Source organism: Betta splendens, chromosome 11 (genome assembly GCF_900634795.4).
Source record: "Betta splendens chromosome 11, fBetSpl5.4, whole genome shotgun sequence".
Lineage (NCBI taxonomy): Eukaryota > Metazoa > Chordata > Actinopteri > Anabantiformes > Osphronemidae > Betta > Betta splendens.
Genome location: NC_040891.2, coordinates 15,839,036 through 15,857,648, shown reverse-complemented (window position 1 = coordinate 15,857,648; position 18,613 = coordinate 15,839,036). Strand labels below are relative to the sequence as shown.

General features: G+C 49.4%; 1 protein-coding gene across 1 annotated transcript; it reads left to right on the top strand.

Moving 5' to 3' along the window:
* The first annotated feature begins 4,573 nt into the window (after nucleotides 1-4,573).
* Nucleotides 4,574-11,582, top strand: LOC114866205 (serine-rich adhesin for platelets-like). Its single transcript, XM_041072999.2, has 5 exons — nucleotides 4,574-4,648; nucleotides 4,876-4,955; nucleotides 5,028-10,953; nucleotides 11,134-11,214; nucleotides 11,291-11,582. Exons 2-3 carry the CDS (start codon nucleotides 4,925-4,927, stop codon nucleotides 10,001-10,003), a joined length of 5,007 nt encoding a protein of 1,668 aa, XP_040928933.1. The 5' UTR covers nucleotides 4,574-4,648; nucleotides 4,876-4,924; the 3' UTR covers nucleotides 10,004-10,953; nucleotides 11,134-11,214; nucleotides 11,291-11,582.
* The last annotated feature ends 7,031 nt before the right edge of the window (nucleotides 11,583-18,613 follow it).

Below are 18,613 nucleotides of genomic sequence, written 5' to 3'. Positions count from 1 at the left end.
AACGTAATAAAGCCAACGTCACATTGAAGATAGACTCAAACGTTTTCCAGCAGCCATCAACACAAATGGATGATGGATCAATGGATCATGTTAACGTCACAGGTAACAGCAGGTCACTGACCTTCACGCCTTCCTTTGATTAACTCTAAAACTAATCATCTGCTCAGCACCTGAGCGACATTCTCTGGATGCTCACTTTTATCGTATTGGACACTTCGCCTTTGTCTCTTTCTGGATGTTGACGTTTGCTTTTGTTGTAGTTGGAGCCTGTCGGCTTTTCGCATTCCTTTGCTGGACTCCTTGTGTCACTGCCAGAGTTTGACACTCTCACTAGTTTTACGGTTGCACCAAAAACTGAAGTTTAACATGAGCGGTGATGGTGATAAACCATGGTTTCATCAGGTTCCTGCCTCGTTAAAACATGCCAGCGATGCTGACTGGCCTCAGTGATGACGTGTGTTTGGAGAAACAGCTCCATTCCTCAGAGCAGTGACGTCAGAAGTTCTGGACTCTGACAAACACCTTGGTGAATCTGCATGTGTCACTGAGTCTTGGTCGGTTTGTGATCGTTTTGGGTCGTTATCATTCTGGGTCGGGACCGTTTTTGTTCGGGATCATTCTGGGACTGGATCGTTTTTGTTCGGGATCATTCTGGGCCCAGATCACTCTGGTCCAGATCTTTCTGGGTCAGGATCGTTCGGGTTCGTTCTGGGTCGAGATCTTTCTGGGTCGAGATCTTTCTGGGTCGAGATTGATCTAATCAACAATTATAAACAAATTATCACATAACATACATAAGGCAAGAATATCTTTAGGATATTAATGGGAACATCATCTGTCCTACCGTGCATCCGTCCACAGAACCGTGGTTTGAGGTGACACCTGGTGGAGGCAGCAGGACACTACACCTCACCTCATTTTCTGCAGGTTGCAGGATCATAAGCGGTGTGGTTTGGCTCCATGCTGACCCAGGTCCAACTCAAGGGTCCAGTTTATGGACCTGGAAGGTGAGGCCCTGGTGAAAGAGTCCACCCCCCAGGCCTAAATGTATGTGCACTGCTAGTTCCCAGAGTCTGGTTCCAACATGGACTTGATTTCACAGCACGTGTTTTCTATTTTGATAACATATGAGAACACGTCCTCCCTGATTGAATTCCCTTCTTAGTTAAAATATGGTCTTTGTGTAGGAGCCTGTTACAGAATACTGAACAACGTAAAAGCTGTTTTCACACCAAAGGACTTTAAATAATAAATCTTCAGCTAAGTCATAGAATTTGATTAAAATGTGACGGACCTTAGTAAAATTATCAGTAAAATCTTAAGTAATCATAAATTTTAAGTGTAGATGGAATCTGTCTTTCTGGGAGTCATGATCATTCTGGTCGGGATCGTTTTGGGTTAAGATCATTCTGGGTTGAGATCATTCATCACCTTGCACAGGTGAAAATGACCAAACTGCATGTGCTATGTTATCTGTTGTGGTGGAAATGTCCCATAAAGAGGCAGATGAGAGAGTTGTCTCTTGTGTGATTTATTATAAAAATATAGGAAAATAAAAATAATGGGGAAAGCAAATCAAAAACACGGATGTTGATTGTGCACATCAACAAACCAAAAACCAGCTGTAGATCAGTGCACACACCACAAAGGTGTGCGTCTGACTATCAGAGAGGACGGAGAGCTAAGTGTCAATAGACAGAGACACAACTCCCCGGCCTTGCGTTTGGAGCTAGAGCCCAGAGTCTATCAGGCAGAGACAAGCATTGAACAATCTAGGTGAAATGTCAAATACATAAAACATAAGTAAGACAAAACATTAGATAATAATTGCAGACCATAAGTCATAAATCATATAATAACTGCATAGAATAAGAAAGAAACACATTTTCTATTACACTGTACAATGAGGGCAAATATTCAAGTTTGAGACTCTTTTGGAAAATCTTTTGTCCAGTTTAGTGTGTCTATGAGGAATTTTATATTGTTTATATTAATGGTAGATTTGTGTTTTTTGTTGTTTGGAACTAAGAAAACCAACTCCAAAATCAGATCATGGAAAGCAAATAATGGCAAGAATGAGTGGGTGTGTTTGAGTTGTTTCCAATCACTCCTGTGTGTCGGATTGTTGTCTGAAACTCCTGAAGTATGCAGACGGTGGCAATGGCCACCGGAATCAGCAGACACAGAGTCGGCTTCTTCCCGCAGGCTGTGTCTGAGCTCAACTCACCATCACATAGAGAAAGGACTAAGTGAAACGTGTCCTGCAATTTTAAATGAATTTTATTCTATTGTTTATTTATTTTATGCAAATAATTCATGTATATAACTGGGTAAATAATTAATGTTCGGTATGAGAGTATGAAAAGACAAAATCAGACCGAATGCTATTCCATGTTTGTCTTGTGCAAAACTGGGAATAAAAGTGGTTCTGATTCTGATGTTTTACCTGCAGAACATTTCAGGCCAAACCTGAACCTTCGGTTAGCTACTGACCGCGAACAAGAGGCGTTATCCACACTTTCTTCACGGTTTCCAGCAAAGACCTTTTTTTCCCGCTTCAGACAGGTTCAGGACACTGAACCTACAGAAAACAGATCCTCCATGAATCTAGATTTGAAAGCTCACCCCAGGTGGTCCCTAGGTGGCGCTGTGGACATGTGATAGACAGATCCACACAGATCACCACACTAATCCTACACAGCTTCTGTTGGGACTGATCTGAAGGGTTCTGATGCTGGGTTAGCATCATCCAGGATCACTGGACGATTTCGGACCCAGCAACCGGAGCCCAGAACCCAATCCTGATCAGCAGCTCATGGACCTGCTGACGCCAGATCCACAGGAGCAGGAGGACACGCTCCCATAACCCCCCACCTTCTGTGGGCGTCACTCCAGCGTCAATGCCACATACAATAACAGGCAGCTGATTGAACGGGTCATGACTCCCATCTACAGGAAACTCAACATGTAGAGAATGTACCAGGCCAGGTTCTGAGAGCAGTGATACTTGGCCCAGAACCAATGGTGCTTCAACATGCATGTGACATCACAATTAACTTTTCCCCAAAAAGAAAAACAAATTCATCTGACGGAAGTGAAGGATCGTAGACAATAAGCTTGAGGGTCCAGTTGGTGGTTAGCAACCATCAGAACTACCTGCTCACAGATCCAGCCCCACTGTGACCTCACTGTGACCGTTCTAACCCCAAGGCTCTGAATCACATGGTTGTGTCTACGTCAGCAGCACCTGTTGTGATGTGTGACTGAAAGAATCCCTGGAGTGGCTGCATGTGAGGAGGGAGGAGACGCTAATTGAAGCCTGTGCTGCAGCTCAGCAGCACAATCATTAAATGCTCTTAATTGGTTTCTTTTCAAACCATAATTATGTTAACAGCTACTTTTTCTGTGTCGTTCGTCATCAAGGTCCCACGTACGAAACAATACAAATACTTACAATACTTTTATTTGTGTAGAAGGAAAGCCCTGGCTATTACAGAGACAGAAAAATGTCACGAGTGAAGAGAAACGTGCGACTGTTCACTGCTAAACCATCGGTGCCAGTAGAAGTCAGGCCAAAGGACAGTCGAGAAGAAACACTGCACAGACGCAGCTCGAGTCTCACTTCTGAGCTATTGTGTGTCAGTTCAAGCGTTTAGGCTGCGACTGTTCTCAGATTCTCTGACCTGTTGGCACAGAATGTGTCCTGTCACACCCGCACGTTTGAGGTGTGGCTCCAAACGATTAGCTGCCAGAGGCGTGTAGGTCGTCATACTGAGCTAATGATGGGTCCACCAGAGGAGTGTCTGCTTAGAGACAACCACGCAAACAACCACACAAACACAGGTCGCTGGTTGCTGAGCACGGGGTCCTGTCCCTCATCGTTCTCATCATCCGTTGTATCATGTCTTCATCTCAGCAACGTGTACAGTTCAAAGCTGAGAGGAAGCCGAGTGTGTGACACAGCTGAGGAAGCTCATCGCTTCCTGTCACGTCGCCTGAAGATGCAGGTGGAAGCTCACGTTCACTCGCATCACTTCTTCATCTCACAATCCAAGTGCTGCCAGCGAATCTCATCTTATTACTTGGTCAATCCATGTTAACCAAACGTACAAACTTTCACTAAGACAAGATGCTTCCACCACAGCTGCGGTTGGACAGCGGTGAACCGTCCGTGGGCTCTGACACCGGCAGAGGTGGACGTGTGGAACCTTCTGTTCTGCATCACTAAGGTCCAAACCCAAACCTTGTAACGTGTGTCTGCGAGGCTTCAGTCCTCATTACCTGTGTCACTCTGTTGTGAGGACACAAAGCAGCTTGTGCGGAATTTTACACTGATCATGAGTGGAATGAGCTGGAGAGAACAAATTCAAGTGTTCGAGTGTGAGTTTCTATATGTGCAACTTTAAGTCAGGTTTGTCTTGTATGATGAGGTCGTGACATCAGGAGCTACTGAGAAATGAGGAACCAGCCCATTAAATGTTTCATGCGTAGTTATTAATAAAAGGTGCTCGTACCCTCCCAGCTATTTATTAATTAACAGTTGTATTGTGAAGCGGGTGTGACACATTGTACTTAAAGATGTAGGTCGGAGTAAAATCTGCAGAGTCGCAGGAGAAGAGCAGCTCACATCACCTCCATCGTCATCGCAGTAAGTCAGACTCTGGTTGTCTTGTATAGTAGCTACTTACGTTGTTCTTTCTTGTGAGTCACTGTTTATATGATATCTATATATGTTTTAATTTTCTAAACTTTTTATTTGAGGGATCTGTCAAACACGACAATATCTGTCTCTCACTAGATGGCTCTTAGTTCATATTGTGGGTACTTCTTACAGTTTAGATGAACCTTATATTTTGTTAATTTTTTTAAAAACAGGATCAAACAAAAGTAAGGGAAGAAGGAATAGTTCAGTCAAACAACAATAATGAAGAGCATCATCATGTTGGTCCTAATTGGTAAGTTTAAAGTAAAAAAACATAAATAACGGTGTGGTATCGCACTGATTCTAACTGCATTCTTGGTCACAGCGTCAGCCACCCGGCTCACGGAGGCACTTCTGACAGGCAGGTGCCCTGCACCACTGACGCCAATAGTGAGCCCCAGTCCGTCAAGTTCAGCTGCAGCCAGCGCAGCCACAGCGACTGCAGCAGCTGCAGCGGCTGCAGCGGCAGCTGCCGCTCTGGCAGAAGCTGCAGCAACAGCCACTACAGGACCCAACGCCCAAAATGCAGCAGATGCAGCAGATGTAGCAGCTGCAGCAGCACAACTGGCTGCCCTGGCTTCAGCTGCAGTAATCAACGGATCGCTTTCACCAACTCAGGCAGCAGCAATAGCAAACAACGCAGCCACTGCAGCCAAACTAGCATCACTGGCAGCAAACCTGGCAGCACAGAGTGAACCAGCATCAACAGCAGCAGCAGCAAGTAATATATCACAGGCTGCATCACAAATCTCCACCGCAGCCGATGAAGCCGCAGCCGCAGCCACAGAAGCAGCAGCTGGAAATGCAACCTCGCTGACTGCAGCTGCTGCAAACACAAAGGCATCAGCAGCAGCTTTGTCAGGCGCTCTAGCACAAATACAGAGTGCCTTATCAGCGGTCCCAACAAACCAAACAGACACAGGAGCAGCAGTGATGCGCTTGGCGCTTCTAGCAGCACAAACAGCAGCACAAACAGGAACAGCAGTGTTAGTCGATGCAGTCACTGCAACACAGGCTGCAGCTGCTGTTGCAAATTCTTCAACTCCAGACATCGCAGCTGCAAACGCTGCAGACGCAGCTCGAGCAGCTCAGCAGGCATCGAATGGAGCAATAGGAGCTGTAGCTGCTACCAAGGCCTCCATAGCACTCCTCAGAAGTGAAGCACAACAACTTAACACTACAACGGCACCAACAACAACCACTAATGGGACCTTAATTAGCAACGAACAGGCAGTCAGAGCCAGCTCAGCCGCAGCGACTGCAGCAGCTGCAGCGGCTGCAGCGGCAGCTGCCGCTCTGGCAGAAGCTGCAGCAAAAGCCACTACAGGACCCAACGCCCAAAATGCAGCAGATGCAGCAGATGTAGCAGCTGCAGCAGCACAACAAGCTGCCCTGGCTTCAGCTGCAGTAATCAACGGATCGCTTTCACCAACTCAGGCAGCAGCAATAGCAAACAAGGCAGCCACTGCAGCCAAACAAGCATCACTGGCAGCAGACCTAGCGGCACAGAGTGCACCAGCATCAACAGCAGCAGCAGCAAGTAATATATCACAGGCTGCATCACAAATCTCCACCGCAGCCGATGAAGCCGCAGCCGCAGCCACAGAAGCAGCAGCTGGAAATGCAACCTCGCTGACTGCAGCTGCTGCAAACACAAAGGCATCAGCAGCAGCTTTGTCAGGCGCTCTAGCACAAATACAGAGTGCCTTATCAGCGGTCCCAACAGACACAGGAGCAGCAGTGATGCGCTTGGCGCTTCTAGCAGCACAAACAGCAGCACAAAATGGAACAGCAGTGTTAGTCGATGCAGTGACTGCAACACAGGCTGCAGCTGCTGTTGCAAATTCTTCAACTCCAGACATCGCAGCTGCAAACGTTGCAGACGCAGCTCGAGCAGCTCAGCAGGCATCGAATGGAGCAATAGGAGCTGTAGCTGCTACCAAGGCCTCCATAGCACTCCTCAGAAGTGAAGCACAACAACTTAACACTACAACGGCACCAACAACAACTACTAATGGGACCTTAATTAGCAACGAACAGGCAGTCAGAGCCAGCTCAGCCGCAGCGACTGCAGCAGCTGCAGCGGCTGCAGCGGCAGCTGCCGCTCTGGCAGAAGCTGCAGCAACAGCCACTACAGGACCCAACGCCCAAAATGCAGCAGATGCAGCAGATGTAGCAGCTGCAGCAGCACAACAAGCTGCCCTGGCTTCAGCTGCAGTAATCAACGGATCGCTTTCACCAACTCAGGCAGCAGCAATAGCAAACAACGCAGCCACTGCAGCCAAACAAGCATCACTGGCAGCAAACCTAGCGGCACAGAGTGCACCAGCATCAACAGCAGCAGCAGCAAGTAATATATCACAGGCTGCATCACAAATCTCCACCGCAGCCGATGAAGCCGCAGCCGCAGCCATAGAAGCAGCAGCTGGAAATGCAACCTCGCTGACTGCAGCTGCTGCAAACACAAAGGCATCAGCAGCAGCTTTTTCAGGCGCTCTAGCACAAATACAGAGTGCCTTATCAGCGGTCCCAACAAACCAAACAAACACAGAAGCAGAAGTGATGCGCTTAGCGCTTCTAGCAGCACAAACAGCAGCACAAAATGGAACAGCAGTGTTAGTCGATGCAGTCACAGCAACACAGGCTACAGCTGCTGTTGCAAATTCTTCAACTCCAGACATCGCAGCTGCAAACGCTGCAGACGCAGCTCGAGCAGCTCAGCAGGCATCGAATGGAGCAATAGGAGCTGTAGCTGCTACCAAGGCCTCCATAGCACTCCTCAGAAGTGAAGCACAACAACTTAACACTACAACGGCACCAACAACAACTACTAATGGGACCTTAATTAGCAACGAACAGGCAGTCAGAGCCAGCTCAGCCGCAGCGACTGCAGCCGCTGCAGCGGCTGCAGCGGCTGCAGCGGCAGCTGCCGCTCTGGCAGAAGCTGCAGCAACAGCCACTACAGGACCCAACGCCCAAATAGCAGCAGATGCAGCAGATGTAGCAGCTGCAGCAGCACAACAAGCTGCCCTGGCTTCAGCTGCAGTAATCAACGGATCGCTTTCACCAACTCAGGCAGCAGCAATAGCAAACAACGCAGCCACTGCAGCCAAACTAGCATCACTGGCAGCAAACCTAGCGGCACAGAGTGCACCAGCATCAACAGCAGCAGCAGCAAGTAATATATCACAGGCTGCATCACAAATCTCCACCGCAGCCGATGAAGCCGCAGCCGCAGCCACAGAAGCCGCAGCCGGAGACGCAACCTCACTGACTGCAGCTGCTGCAAACACAAAGGCATCAGCAGCAGCTTTGTCAGGCGCTCTAGCACAAATACAGAGTGCCTTATCAGCGGTCCCAACAAACGAAACAGACACAGGAGCAGCAGTGATGCGCTTAGCGCTTCTAGCAGCACAAACAGCAGCACAAAATGGAACAGCAGTGTTAGTCGATGCAGTCACTGCAACACAGGCTGCAGCTGCTGTTGCAAATTCTTCAACTCCAGACATCGCAGCTGCAAACGCTGCACAGGCTGCTGGAGCAGCTCGGAAGGTATCAAATGCAGCAATAGGAGCTATAACTGCTGTTAAAGCCGTCATACCATTGATCAGAAGTTTTGGATCACCACCTAACACTACAACAACACCAACACCAACCACTAATGTGACCTTAATTAGAAACGAAAAGGCAGCCACAGCCACTGCCATCACAGCAGCTGCAGCTGCCTTGGCTGCCTCAGCAGCAGCAGCGGCTGGAGCAGCAACACCTCAAGTAGACACTGCAATAATTGCTGCACAAGTAGCAGCTTTGACTGCCTCATTAGTAGAAGCAGGAGACGCATCAGTAACAACAGCAGTGAACACAGCCAGTTTTGCTGCAGGTGCCGCAGAAGCAGCTGCACTAGCAGCAATAGAAGCATCCTCCAAGGCCCCGTCCTCAGCAGCAACAGCAGTGACACAATTAGCAAAGGCTTCATCACAAGCTGCAGCGGCAGCGGCACAGGCAGCTTTAGCAGCAGCACAGGCAGCTGCAGGAGCAGCAGCAGAAGCTACTAACACAACCGCACAAGCTGCAGAAGCACTTGCAACTGCAGCAAATCGAGCTTCACTAATACTACCTGTCTTTAAACAAGATTCAGTCGCAACATTAGCACAAACAGTGGCAGAAATAGCAGGAGTCGCCGCACTTACAGTGGCAGCACAGTCAGACGCTGTGTGTAGCCCAGATATAACCACAAGTTTGACAAGAGCTGTCACAAAGGCTGCAGCAGCAGCAGCAAATGAAGCTGCACAGATTATTTCAGGGCCAAATGTTTTAACTACAGTGGAACCAACCTTCAGCAGTACTACAATGGTACCCACAGGCGCAAACAGCAACCTAACAACATCAGCAACCAAGTCAGTGACAGCAGCAGCCAGGCAGGCAGCGGTGGCAGGGTCTGCAGCCGCCGCCGCGGCAGCCGCCGCCGCTGCAGCCGCAGCCGCAGCTGCATCCGGACCAGCAGGATTCGCAGCCGCACAAGCCGCAGCAAACGCTTCACAAGACGCAGCAAGAGCCGCCGCTCTGGTTGCAACCGGTGGAATAACAGTGGACCAGGCAGTCACAGCAGCACAACGAGCATCCGATGCAGCAGTGGCGGCAGCCACTGCAGCAAATACAGCAGCGCTACAACAAGGATCACCAGCAGCTGCACAAATCGCAGCAGCAGCTAAACAATCAGCTGATGCTGCACAAGTAGCAGCAGCTGATGCAAAAAATGCAGCTTCAACAACAGCAACACCAGAGACATTGACCGCCACAGCAGACGCAGCCGCTTCAGAGGCCACATTAGTAGGACAAGCAGTAGCTCAGCTACAGCAGGTACTCTCAAAAAGCACAGGGTTGACCCAAGACCAACAAAACTCCATAATATTGATACAAGGGCTGGCAATGATGGCAAGAGTAACGGCCCTGACAGTAACAACAGTAGCTCAGACGGCCAAGCAAGCAACATTAGCAACAGGGGAAAATGCAGCAACCCTCACACAAGCCGTGGCCGAAGCAGCAGCCTTGGCAACAGAGGGAGCTTTAGCCACCGCCGCAGTCGCTACAGCTGCCGTGTCAAGTTCCATAACAGCAGCATCAGGATCTACAGCTGCGCCAGGAACTACAGCCGCACCAGGAACTACAGCAGCATCAGGAACTACAGCGACATCTGTAGGAACAAACACAAGTTCTGGAACAAACAACAGCGCGACAGACGCAGGTGTGTTCAGCAGACTGAGCCTCATCCCTGTCATCATGGCCATAGTCCTGCTGTAGAACGCCAGTGTCCCACCCATAGATTACCTGTAAAAATTTATTTAGAATATTTATTCTTGTATTTAATTTTCTTGATTGTCCAGTTTATTGTAAGTTGTTGTAACATGTCTTTAACCGTTCTTTCCTAAAACCAACCATGCCAATCCAAATCATGATGGGTTTATATTTACTCAGATAAAATAAGATAAGATATGACTTTATTGATCCCACAATGGGGAAATTCCTGTGTTTTTAGGAGGAATTACACACACATACTGTAGGTTCAGGTCCAGCTACTATATCCTGCAAAAGGTCACTTTGAATAGAACCAGTGATTATCTCAAATTAGATTTATGTTTTTTTTTTTTTTTTATTATTATTGGGGAATAAAATTTGTTTTGTAAGTACACTTGTACTTAAAAACATGTATGAACAAATATCTTCATGTTGTCAATAAACTCACAATGGCTGCTTTTTATCCTTGTGTGTTTTATAATCATTTCCATCTGTCAAACACTGAAGTTGGTCTGAAGTATCACAGAGATGAGAAATAAAAGGAGAAACCAGTGAAATGAGGCTTAAAGACCTTCTTTGAGACTTAGCTTTGTTGCTAAGTCTTTAATTTCACTTTCACCTTCACCAGTGTTGGCACTCCTCATAGCTGAAACGTGACTCTTCATTTAAACGTGACATATCTGTGTTTGTTTATTCAGTCTTGACCTCAGTGGAAAACAAAAATGAGGAAGAAAATCCTCCAGAGTTTTTACAGTAATTAGTTTAATTGGCAGCTGAAGGTCAAACGGATGTAAAATGTCACTCTGCAAGTTTCTAGCTGTTATCTACAGACTTAGTGTCAAAGACCTTTATTATTTCCTCTGACCTAAAACTGAGGCGGTCACATATATATACGGTGAAGCCTGGCGAGAGGCAGAACAGAGAGGATGCACCAGTGGCACATCACTGCAACCTTTGTAAGTACACATCTGATTTTATATTACTGTGATACAGCTGTCAGTGGTTCAAGGCGTCCTTTGATTTGTTCTTATTTTCATTCGATTCATCAGAAAAATTAAGACTGATGAAAACAAACTGAAACAGAGATTTGGTTACAATCTATATAATATATAACGAGTGTAAAATCTGTGCAACAGGTTTTGTTTGATTTTACATTAAACACCAGCAACCGGTCACCATGATCGTCAAGGCTTGTATCGTTATCTTGCTACTAACTGGTAAGTTAAGACATTTCAGTTAGCAACTATAAATTACTTGTGTCTTGATGAATTCTAATTGAACTCTTGGAAATAGTATTTCACAGCCAGTTTGCTGAGGCAACTCTGAGAAGCCGGTGCCCGGTAACTCCAACAGACAGCTCGGTGGCGAAGGCACCAGTCTCTGGATTAAACTGCGCAGTGTTATCTCTCTACAAATTCGTCCTGTTTCCTGTCACATTCACCATGGCAACAGTTCCGTAACAGTATGAAAATCGTATAAAGAATATTTATGTGAATTTATATATTTTTAACACATATGTTCCTCCTTAAAACTGTTCTTTAAGGCACATCAGAGATATTAAATCAATACTGGCATTTTAATTAAACTGTGTCTGACTGGTTTGTATTTATTTATTAACTACTGCACAGAATAGTCATGTAGTTACAGCTACTGTGTCCTGCAAGAGACCCTTGTAAATTAGCACTATTCTCAATATAATCAAATAATTGCAAAAAAAAGACAGGCTACTATAAATTACACATTTTCATTGCGTTCCAGACCAGGACCATTTTGTTTGATGAGCTGAGGTTGTGGTTGTTGGAGGGCACGCATGCTCAGCAAGGCATAAATAAAGTAATACAAAACAAATAAATGTTGTTTCAGTGTACAGTGTACAAATGATCTAGTGCAGGTTGATTAAGTCTATTAATCTCTGTTCTTTTCAGCAATAAAAGCTGAAGATATGTGTCAGCCTCCCCTGCTGTATCATTATCATACCTTTACTTAATTTACTTTTCAATCTATTTATTTAAATTTTTTATTTATATAGCACCAAATCACAATACAGTTATCTCAAGGCACTTTACCCAACTAAAGCCAACAAATCCCACATACAGCAAACCTCTAATTTGACAGCAACAGTGGAGAGGAAAAACTCCCTCTTTAACGAGGAAGAAACCTCCAGCAGAACCAGGCTGGATGTGGGCGGCCATCTGCCTCGACCGGTTGGGGTGAGAGGAGAGAGAGAGAGAAAAGCACAGCAACAACAACAAGCAACAACAAGCAACAACAGAGCACAGACAGGATGGTTGGATCTACAGCTGCCCATCACAGACACCAAACTTTGAGTCCAATGATACCTGTAGGTGAGGACAGAGTGGAGGAGAGAGAGAGAGTGGGGGAGAAGCACAACTACTGGAGAGGAAGAGACAAGGTTAGTTTAACATGGAACAATGGTGGGAGGTTAAGAGGTAGAAAGAAAACAGTGTTTAAATTAAGTCCCTCAGCAGTCTATGTCTATTGCATCTTAACTTAGAGCTGGTTCCTGTGACTAACAATCATTGCCAGTGACCTGAACAATCTCTAACTATAAGCTTCATCATAACGGAAGGTTTTAAGCCTGATCTTAAAGATGGAGAGTGTGTCAGCTTCTCGAACCTGAAGAGGGAGCTGGTTCCAGAGGAGAGGAGCTTGGAGCTAAAAGCTCTGCCTCCCGTTCTACATTTAAACACTCTAGGAACCACAAGTAGCCCAGCGCTCTGAGAACGAAGCATTCTGATGGGAGCATAAGTAACTATGAGGTCTTCAAGATAAGAAGGAATTTTATCATTAAATGCTTTGTAAGTGACTAGGAGAATTTTAAATTATATCCTACATTCTACAGGCAGCCAGTGCATAGAAACTAATCTTGGAGAAATGTGATCTCTCTTTCTAAGTCCCGTCACAACTCTGGCTGCAGGATTTTGAATTAGCTGTAGGCTGAATGAATTAGCTGTTAGGACGTAGTCCAGCCTTGAAGGCTATCTGACTTAATAGTGTCTCTGTTATTTTTAGGCCCAATTATAATAATTTCGGTTTTATTTGAATTTAGTTGAAGGAAGTTTGGGGACATCCAGGATTTGATATCTTTTCAACAACTTTCAATTTTGACTAGTTGATCTGTTTCGAAGACATGTATAGCTGAGTATCATCTGCATAACAATGAATGTATAGACTGAACAGAATTGGACCAAGCACAGAACCCTGTGGTACTCCGTAGCTAATCCTTGTGCGTGTGGAGAATTTGCTGTTAACATGAACAAACTGGAATCTGTTCAACAAATGGGACTTAAACCATCCCAGTGCTGTTCCTTTAATTCCAATGCTATGTTCTAGTCTCTGTAATAAAATGTTGTGATCAATCGTATGAAATGCAGCACTAAGATTTAACAGAACAAGCACAGGGACCAGACCATTGTCCGAAGCTAATAGAAGATCATTAGTGACTCTAACCAGAGCTGTTTCTGTGCTATGATGTTTTCTAAATCCTGACTGAAAATCTTCGTACAGGTTATTTCCACTCAGGTGGGCAGATAATTGTTAAGCTTTGATTTTTTCCAGAATCTTAGAAATAAAGGTTAGATTTAAAATGGGCCTGTAGTTGGCTAGTTCTCCAGGGTCCTGGGTTGTTTTTTTTTCAAAGAGGTTTGACCCCAGCCACCTTAAAAGCCTGTGGTACATAGTCTAAATGTAAAGATTGATTGATTTGATTTAATATAGACGAGCTGATTAAAGGTAGAACTTCTGAGTAATCTGGTTGGGATTGGATCTAAAAGACAGATGGACGATGTCATGATCCGTGTCTTTGTTTCTAGTTGTTCCCTGTTTTCACGTCATGTCCTGCTTGTCTTATTTTGGTTCCAGTTTCCGTTTCCTGTTTTATTTTGGTAGTCTCCCGGTCTCTGTTTTGTGTTCTAGCTTTACTTCCGGTTTCTTGTCTTGTCACAGCTGTCCCTGCTCATTACCCACACCTGCACTCTGTTAGTCATCAAGTCACTGTGTATTTAACCACCACCTGTGTCCTTAGTTCCCTGCCAGATTGTCGTATTCGAGTTCCCTGAGTGTTCGTGTTTCTTGTGAGTTGAGCGTCCCTAGTCTCCTGAGTTCCCTGCGTGTTCGTGTTTTTTCGTGTTTATTCCTGTTTGCACCATGTATCCTGCCTGACCCTGGAGTATCTGCTGACCGTGAGTTTTTGCCTGTTCCCTGCCTGTACTTTTGTCGAGCCATTTCGTGTATGACCTGGACCGTCTGACCGTGCCTTAAGAATAAACCTTTCTGATCGTAATCCTGCCTCTGTGCTGTGCATGTGGGTTCGCCGCCTGCCCGAGTCCCTGACAGAACAATCTGGCCACACTTGGACCCAGCCAGCACTTAGCCTCCGGTCAGGTCAGTGACTGTTTTTCCCCTTGTTTTTTACGGCAAATATAACTCCCCCCGCGGAAGTATGGTTTCGGTTTCATCCTCTCCGCCTCGTCGGATCGTCGTGCCTGCACCAACCTGCCCAGCTCCATGGTTATTTCCCTGGGAGGATTTCCTGCTCTCACGCGGTCCTCAGCCTCCAGTTCAGCCGCGCGCTGCTCAGTCTCCCGTTCAGCCGCGCGCTGCTCAGTCTCCAGTTCAGCCGCGCGCTGCTCAGCCTCCAAGTCAGCCGCGCGCTGCTCAGTCTCCAGATCAGCCGCGCGCTGCTCAGTCTCCAGTTCAGCCGCGCGCTGTTCAATCTCCAGCTCAATCGTGCTTTGCCCAGTCTCCAGCTCAATCGTGTTTTGCCCAGTCTCCTGCTCAATCGTGTTTTCCCCAGTCTCCAGCCCAAGCTCCAGACGCCGCGGCCCCGTTTCACCATGCGGATCCCGGTACAGAGGTCCGGTCCACACCGCGCCCAGCGCCTCAAACGACGGACAGTCGCAGCTGCTCCGGACGGCGACGGCGGCGGCGCGGGTCCAGGATCCCGGGTCCCGCGGTCTCGGTCATGGGGACCGAGCAGCCTTCTTCCCCGACAGAGGAGCCCCTTAATTCTCTGACTGACTGTGTCCCTCTGATAACAGGCATCCCAGACAGCGTCGCCCGACGGGTCCACCTCCTCTGCTCTCCTCCAGTTGCCTTTCTCTTCGCCCACCTCATGAACACCGCCAATTCGGCTACAGACCAGGGCGCGAGAGAACAACTGTTCGAGGAAGCAGCCGCTCTCGTCCGGAGGGAGCCTGTCCTGCGTGAGGCCCTGCAACTCCCGGGCCTGCAGCCAGCGGTCGCTTCATGCCCCACCTCTCAGTCAGGTCAGCCGTGTGTTACTCATGCCCCGGTGCAGCCCTGTCGTCTCCAGGTCCCAGCCCAGTCGAACCTAGTCCAGACCCCAGATCAGCCGTGTGTTGCCCAGACCCCAGATCAGCCGTGTGTTGCCCAGACCCCAGATCAGCCGTGTGTTGCCCAGACCCCAGATCAGCCGTGTGTTGCCCAGACCCCAGATCAGTCGTGTGTTGCCCTGACCCCAGTTCCGTCCTTGTCCCCGTCAGAGGGCGCCGTCCGTCTGACGACTGTTAACCCCACCCAATCAGGCCCGACGTCTCCCCCGTCGAGCTCGGCAGCTGTAAGCTGTCATGCCAGCTCCGGAGGGGACGCCGCTCCAGTTCCTGTCGGCCATGTTGAGGTCGTTCCAGTTCCTGTCGGCCATGTTGAGGTCGTTCCAGTTCCTGTCGGCCATGTTGAGGTCGTTCCAGTTCCTGTCGGCCATGTCGAGGTCGTTCCAGTTCCTGTCGGCCATGTCGAGGTCGTTCCAGTTCCTGTCCCTGTCGGCCATGTTGAGGTCGTTCCAGTTCCTGTCCCTGCCGACCAAGTTGAGGTCGTTCCAGTCCCTGTCCCTGCCATCCAAATTGAGGTCGTTCCAGTCCCTGTCCCTGCCGACCAAATTGAGGTCGTTCCAGTTCCTGTTCCTGTAGGCCAAGTAGAGGGCGTTCCCGTAGGCCAAGTAGAGGGCGTTCCCGTAGGCCAAGTAGAGGGCGTTCCCGTAGGCCGAGTAGAGGGCGTTCCCGTAGGCCAAGTAGAGGGCGTTCCCGTAGGCCAAGTAGAGGTCACCCCTGTCTCTGACCCCGTTCCTGTCGACCCTGTAGCGGTCGTTCCAGTCCCCGTTCCTGTCGACCCTGTAGCGGTCGTTCCAGTCCCCGTTCCTGTCGGCCCTGTAGCGGTCGTTCCAGTCCCCGTTCCTGTCGACCCTGTAGCGGTCGTTTCAGTCCCCGTTCCTGTCGACCCTGTAGCGGTCGTTCCAGTCCCCGTTCCTGTCGGCCCTGTAGCGGTCGTTCCAGTCCCCGTCACCCGTGGAGCCGCAGCGCCCGCCGGTCCCCAGGAGGAGGTCGCGCCAGCTACAGCTCCTGCGCACCTCCAGGAGGAGGTCGCGCCAGCTACAGCTCCTGCGCACCTCCAGGAGGAGGTTGCGCCAGCCGCAGTTCCTGCGCACCTCCAGGAGGAGGTTGCGCCAGCCGCAGTTCCTGCGCACCTCCAGGAGGAGGTTGCGCCAGCCGCAGTTCCTGCGCACCTCCAGGAGGAGGTTGCGCCGGCCGCAGTTCCTGCGCACCTCCAGGAGGGGGTTGCGCCGGCCGCAGTCCCGGCGGACCCCCAGGAGGGGGTCGCGCCGGCCGCAGTCCCGGCGGACCCCCAGGAGGGGGTCGCGCCGGCCGCAGTCCCGGCGGACCCCCAGGAGGGGGTCGCCGCCAGCCGCAGTCCCGGCGGACCCCCAGGAGGGGGTCGCGCCCCGCCGCAGTCCCGTCGGACCCCCAGGAGGGGGTCGCGCCCGCCGCAGTCCCGGCGGACCCCCAGGAGGGGGTCCGCGCCCGCGCAGTCCCGGCAGACCCCCAGGAGGGGGTCGCGCCCGCCGCAGTCCCTGCCGACCTCCAGGAGGGGGTCGCTCCCGTCGTAGTTCCTGCCGACCTCCAGGGAGGGGGTCGCTCCCGTCGTAGTTCCTGCCGACCTCCAGGAGGGGGTCGCTCCCGCCGTAGCTCCTGCCGACCTCCAGGAGGGGGTCGCTCCCGTCCCGGCTCCGGCCGCATCTGCATCGGTTCCTGGCGGTCCGGCTCCGGTCGCATCTGCATCGGTCCCTGGCGGTCCGGCTCCGGCCGCATCTGCTTCGGTTCCTGCCTCTCGTCGCGGTGGTCCAAGGAGGACGCCGCTGGTTCCTGCCTCGTCTCTGCCTTTGCTGCCGGACTGGTGGCCTCGCCCTCGGCGCATCCTGCTGCTGGGATGGCGCTGCCTCCTGCGGCGCCGTCCGCCTCGACTCCTCAACCGCCTGGATCAGCGTCCGCCTGGTGGACGCTGCCATGCGGGGTGGTCCCCGGGGACATCGTCCCAGCTCAAGGGCACTAAGAGTGCCATCCTGGCTCAGCGGCTGCTGAGCAGGATCTCGCCACGCCGTCACCCTCCGTGACGGAATCCCTGGACTTTTTTTTTATTTTCCTGTTCATGGACTTTGAGGTTTTCGTGTGGACTCTTGTTTTGGCCCTCCTCCGGTCCTCCCTCCACCCACCCTGCTCATGTACCTTGAGGGGTAGGGATTCGGTCCCTCCGCCTGGGACCACCCTCCGCCCGCCCTGGTTTGGGGGGGAGGCTTCCGTAGGCGCCGTGGAAGGCGCCATAGGGGGGGGGGGTACTGTCATGATCCGTGTCTTTGTTTCTAGTTGTTCCCTGTTTTCACGTCATGTCCTGCTTGTCTTATTTTGGTTCCAGTTTCCGTTTCCTGTTTTATTTTGGTAGTCTCCCGGTCTCTGTTTTGTGTTCTAGCTTTACTTCCGGTTTCTTGTCTTGTCACAGCTGTCCCTGCTCATTACCCACACCTGCACTCTGTTAGTCATCAAGTCACTGTGTATTTAACCACCACCTGTGTCCTTAGTTCCCTGCCAGATTGTCGTATTCGAGTTCCCTGAGTGTTCGTGTTTCTTGTGAGTTGAGCGTCCCTAGTCTCCTGAGTTCCCTGCGTGTTCGTGTTTTTCGTGTTTATTCCTGTTTGCACCATGTATCCTGCCTGACCCTGGAGTATCTACTGACCGTGAGTTTTTGCCTGTTCCCTGCCTGTACTTTTGTCGAGCCATTTCGTGTATGACCTGGACCGTCTGACCGTGCCTTAAGAATAAACCTTTCTGATCGTAATCCTGCCTCTGTGCTGTGCATGTGGGTTCGCCGCCTGCCCGAGTCCCTGACAGACGACTTGAAAGAGTTGGTTGTTAAGGTTAACTCCATATGAGTTATGGGGAAGAAGCTGACTTTGTAAGACAGAGGATTTGGTAAATTTATTAAGTTGTTAAGTTGTTGTTAAGTTGTTGGATCTAGAAAGTAATTTTGGTCATTTGGAGGAAGTCGCTGATGAATGTCTTCCAGATAGTGATAATTTTATTAGTAAAGTAGTTCATAAAGTCATTTTGTTGAAATGCCGCTGCCTTTCTAGTTGTCGGGTCCTGTGCTTTAGGCTGCGGATGTCTGAGTTAAACCATGGAGCTAACCTCCTCTGAATCACTGCCTTTTTCTTCAGAGGAACCACTGTATCTAACATTGTACGTAAAGAAGCTGCAGCATCATCTACAAGACAATCTGTCATGTTTTGGTTTTACCTCCGGGTTTTAT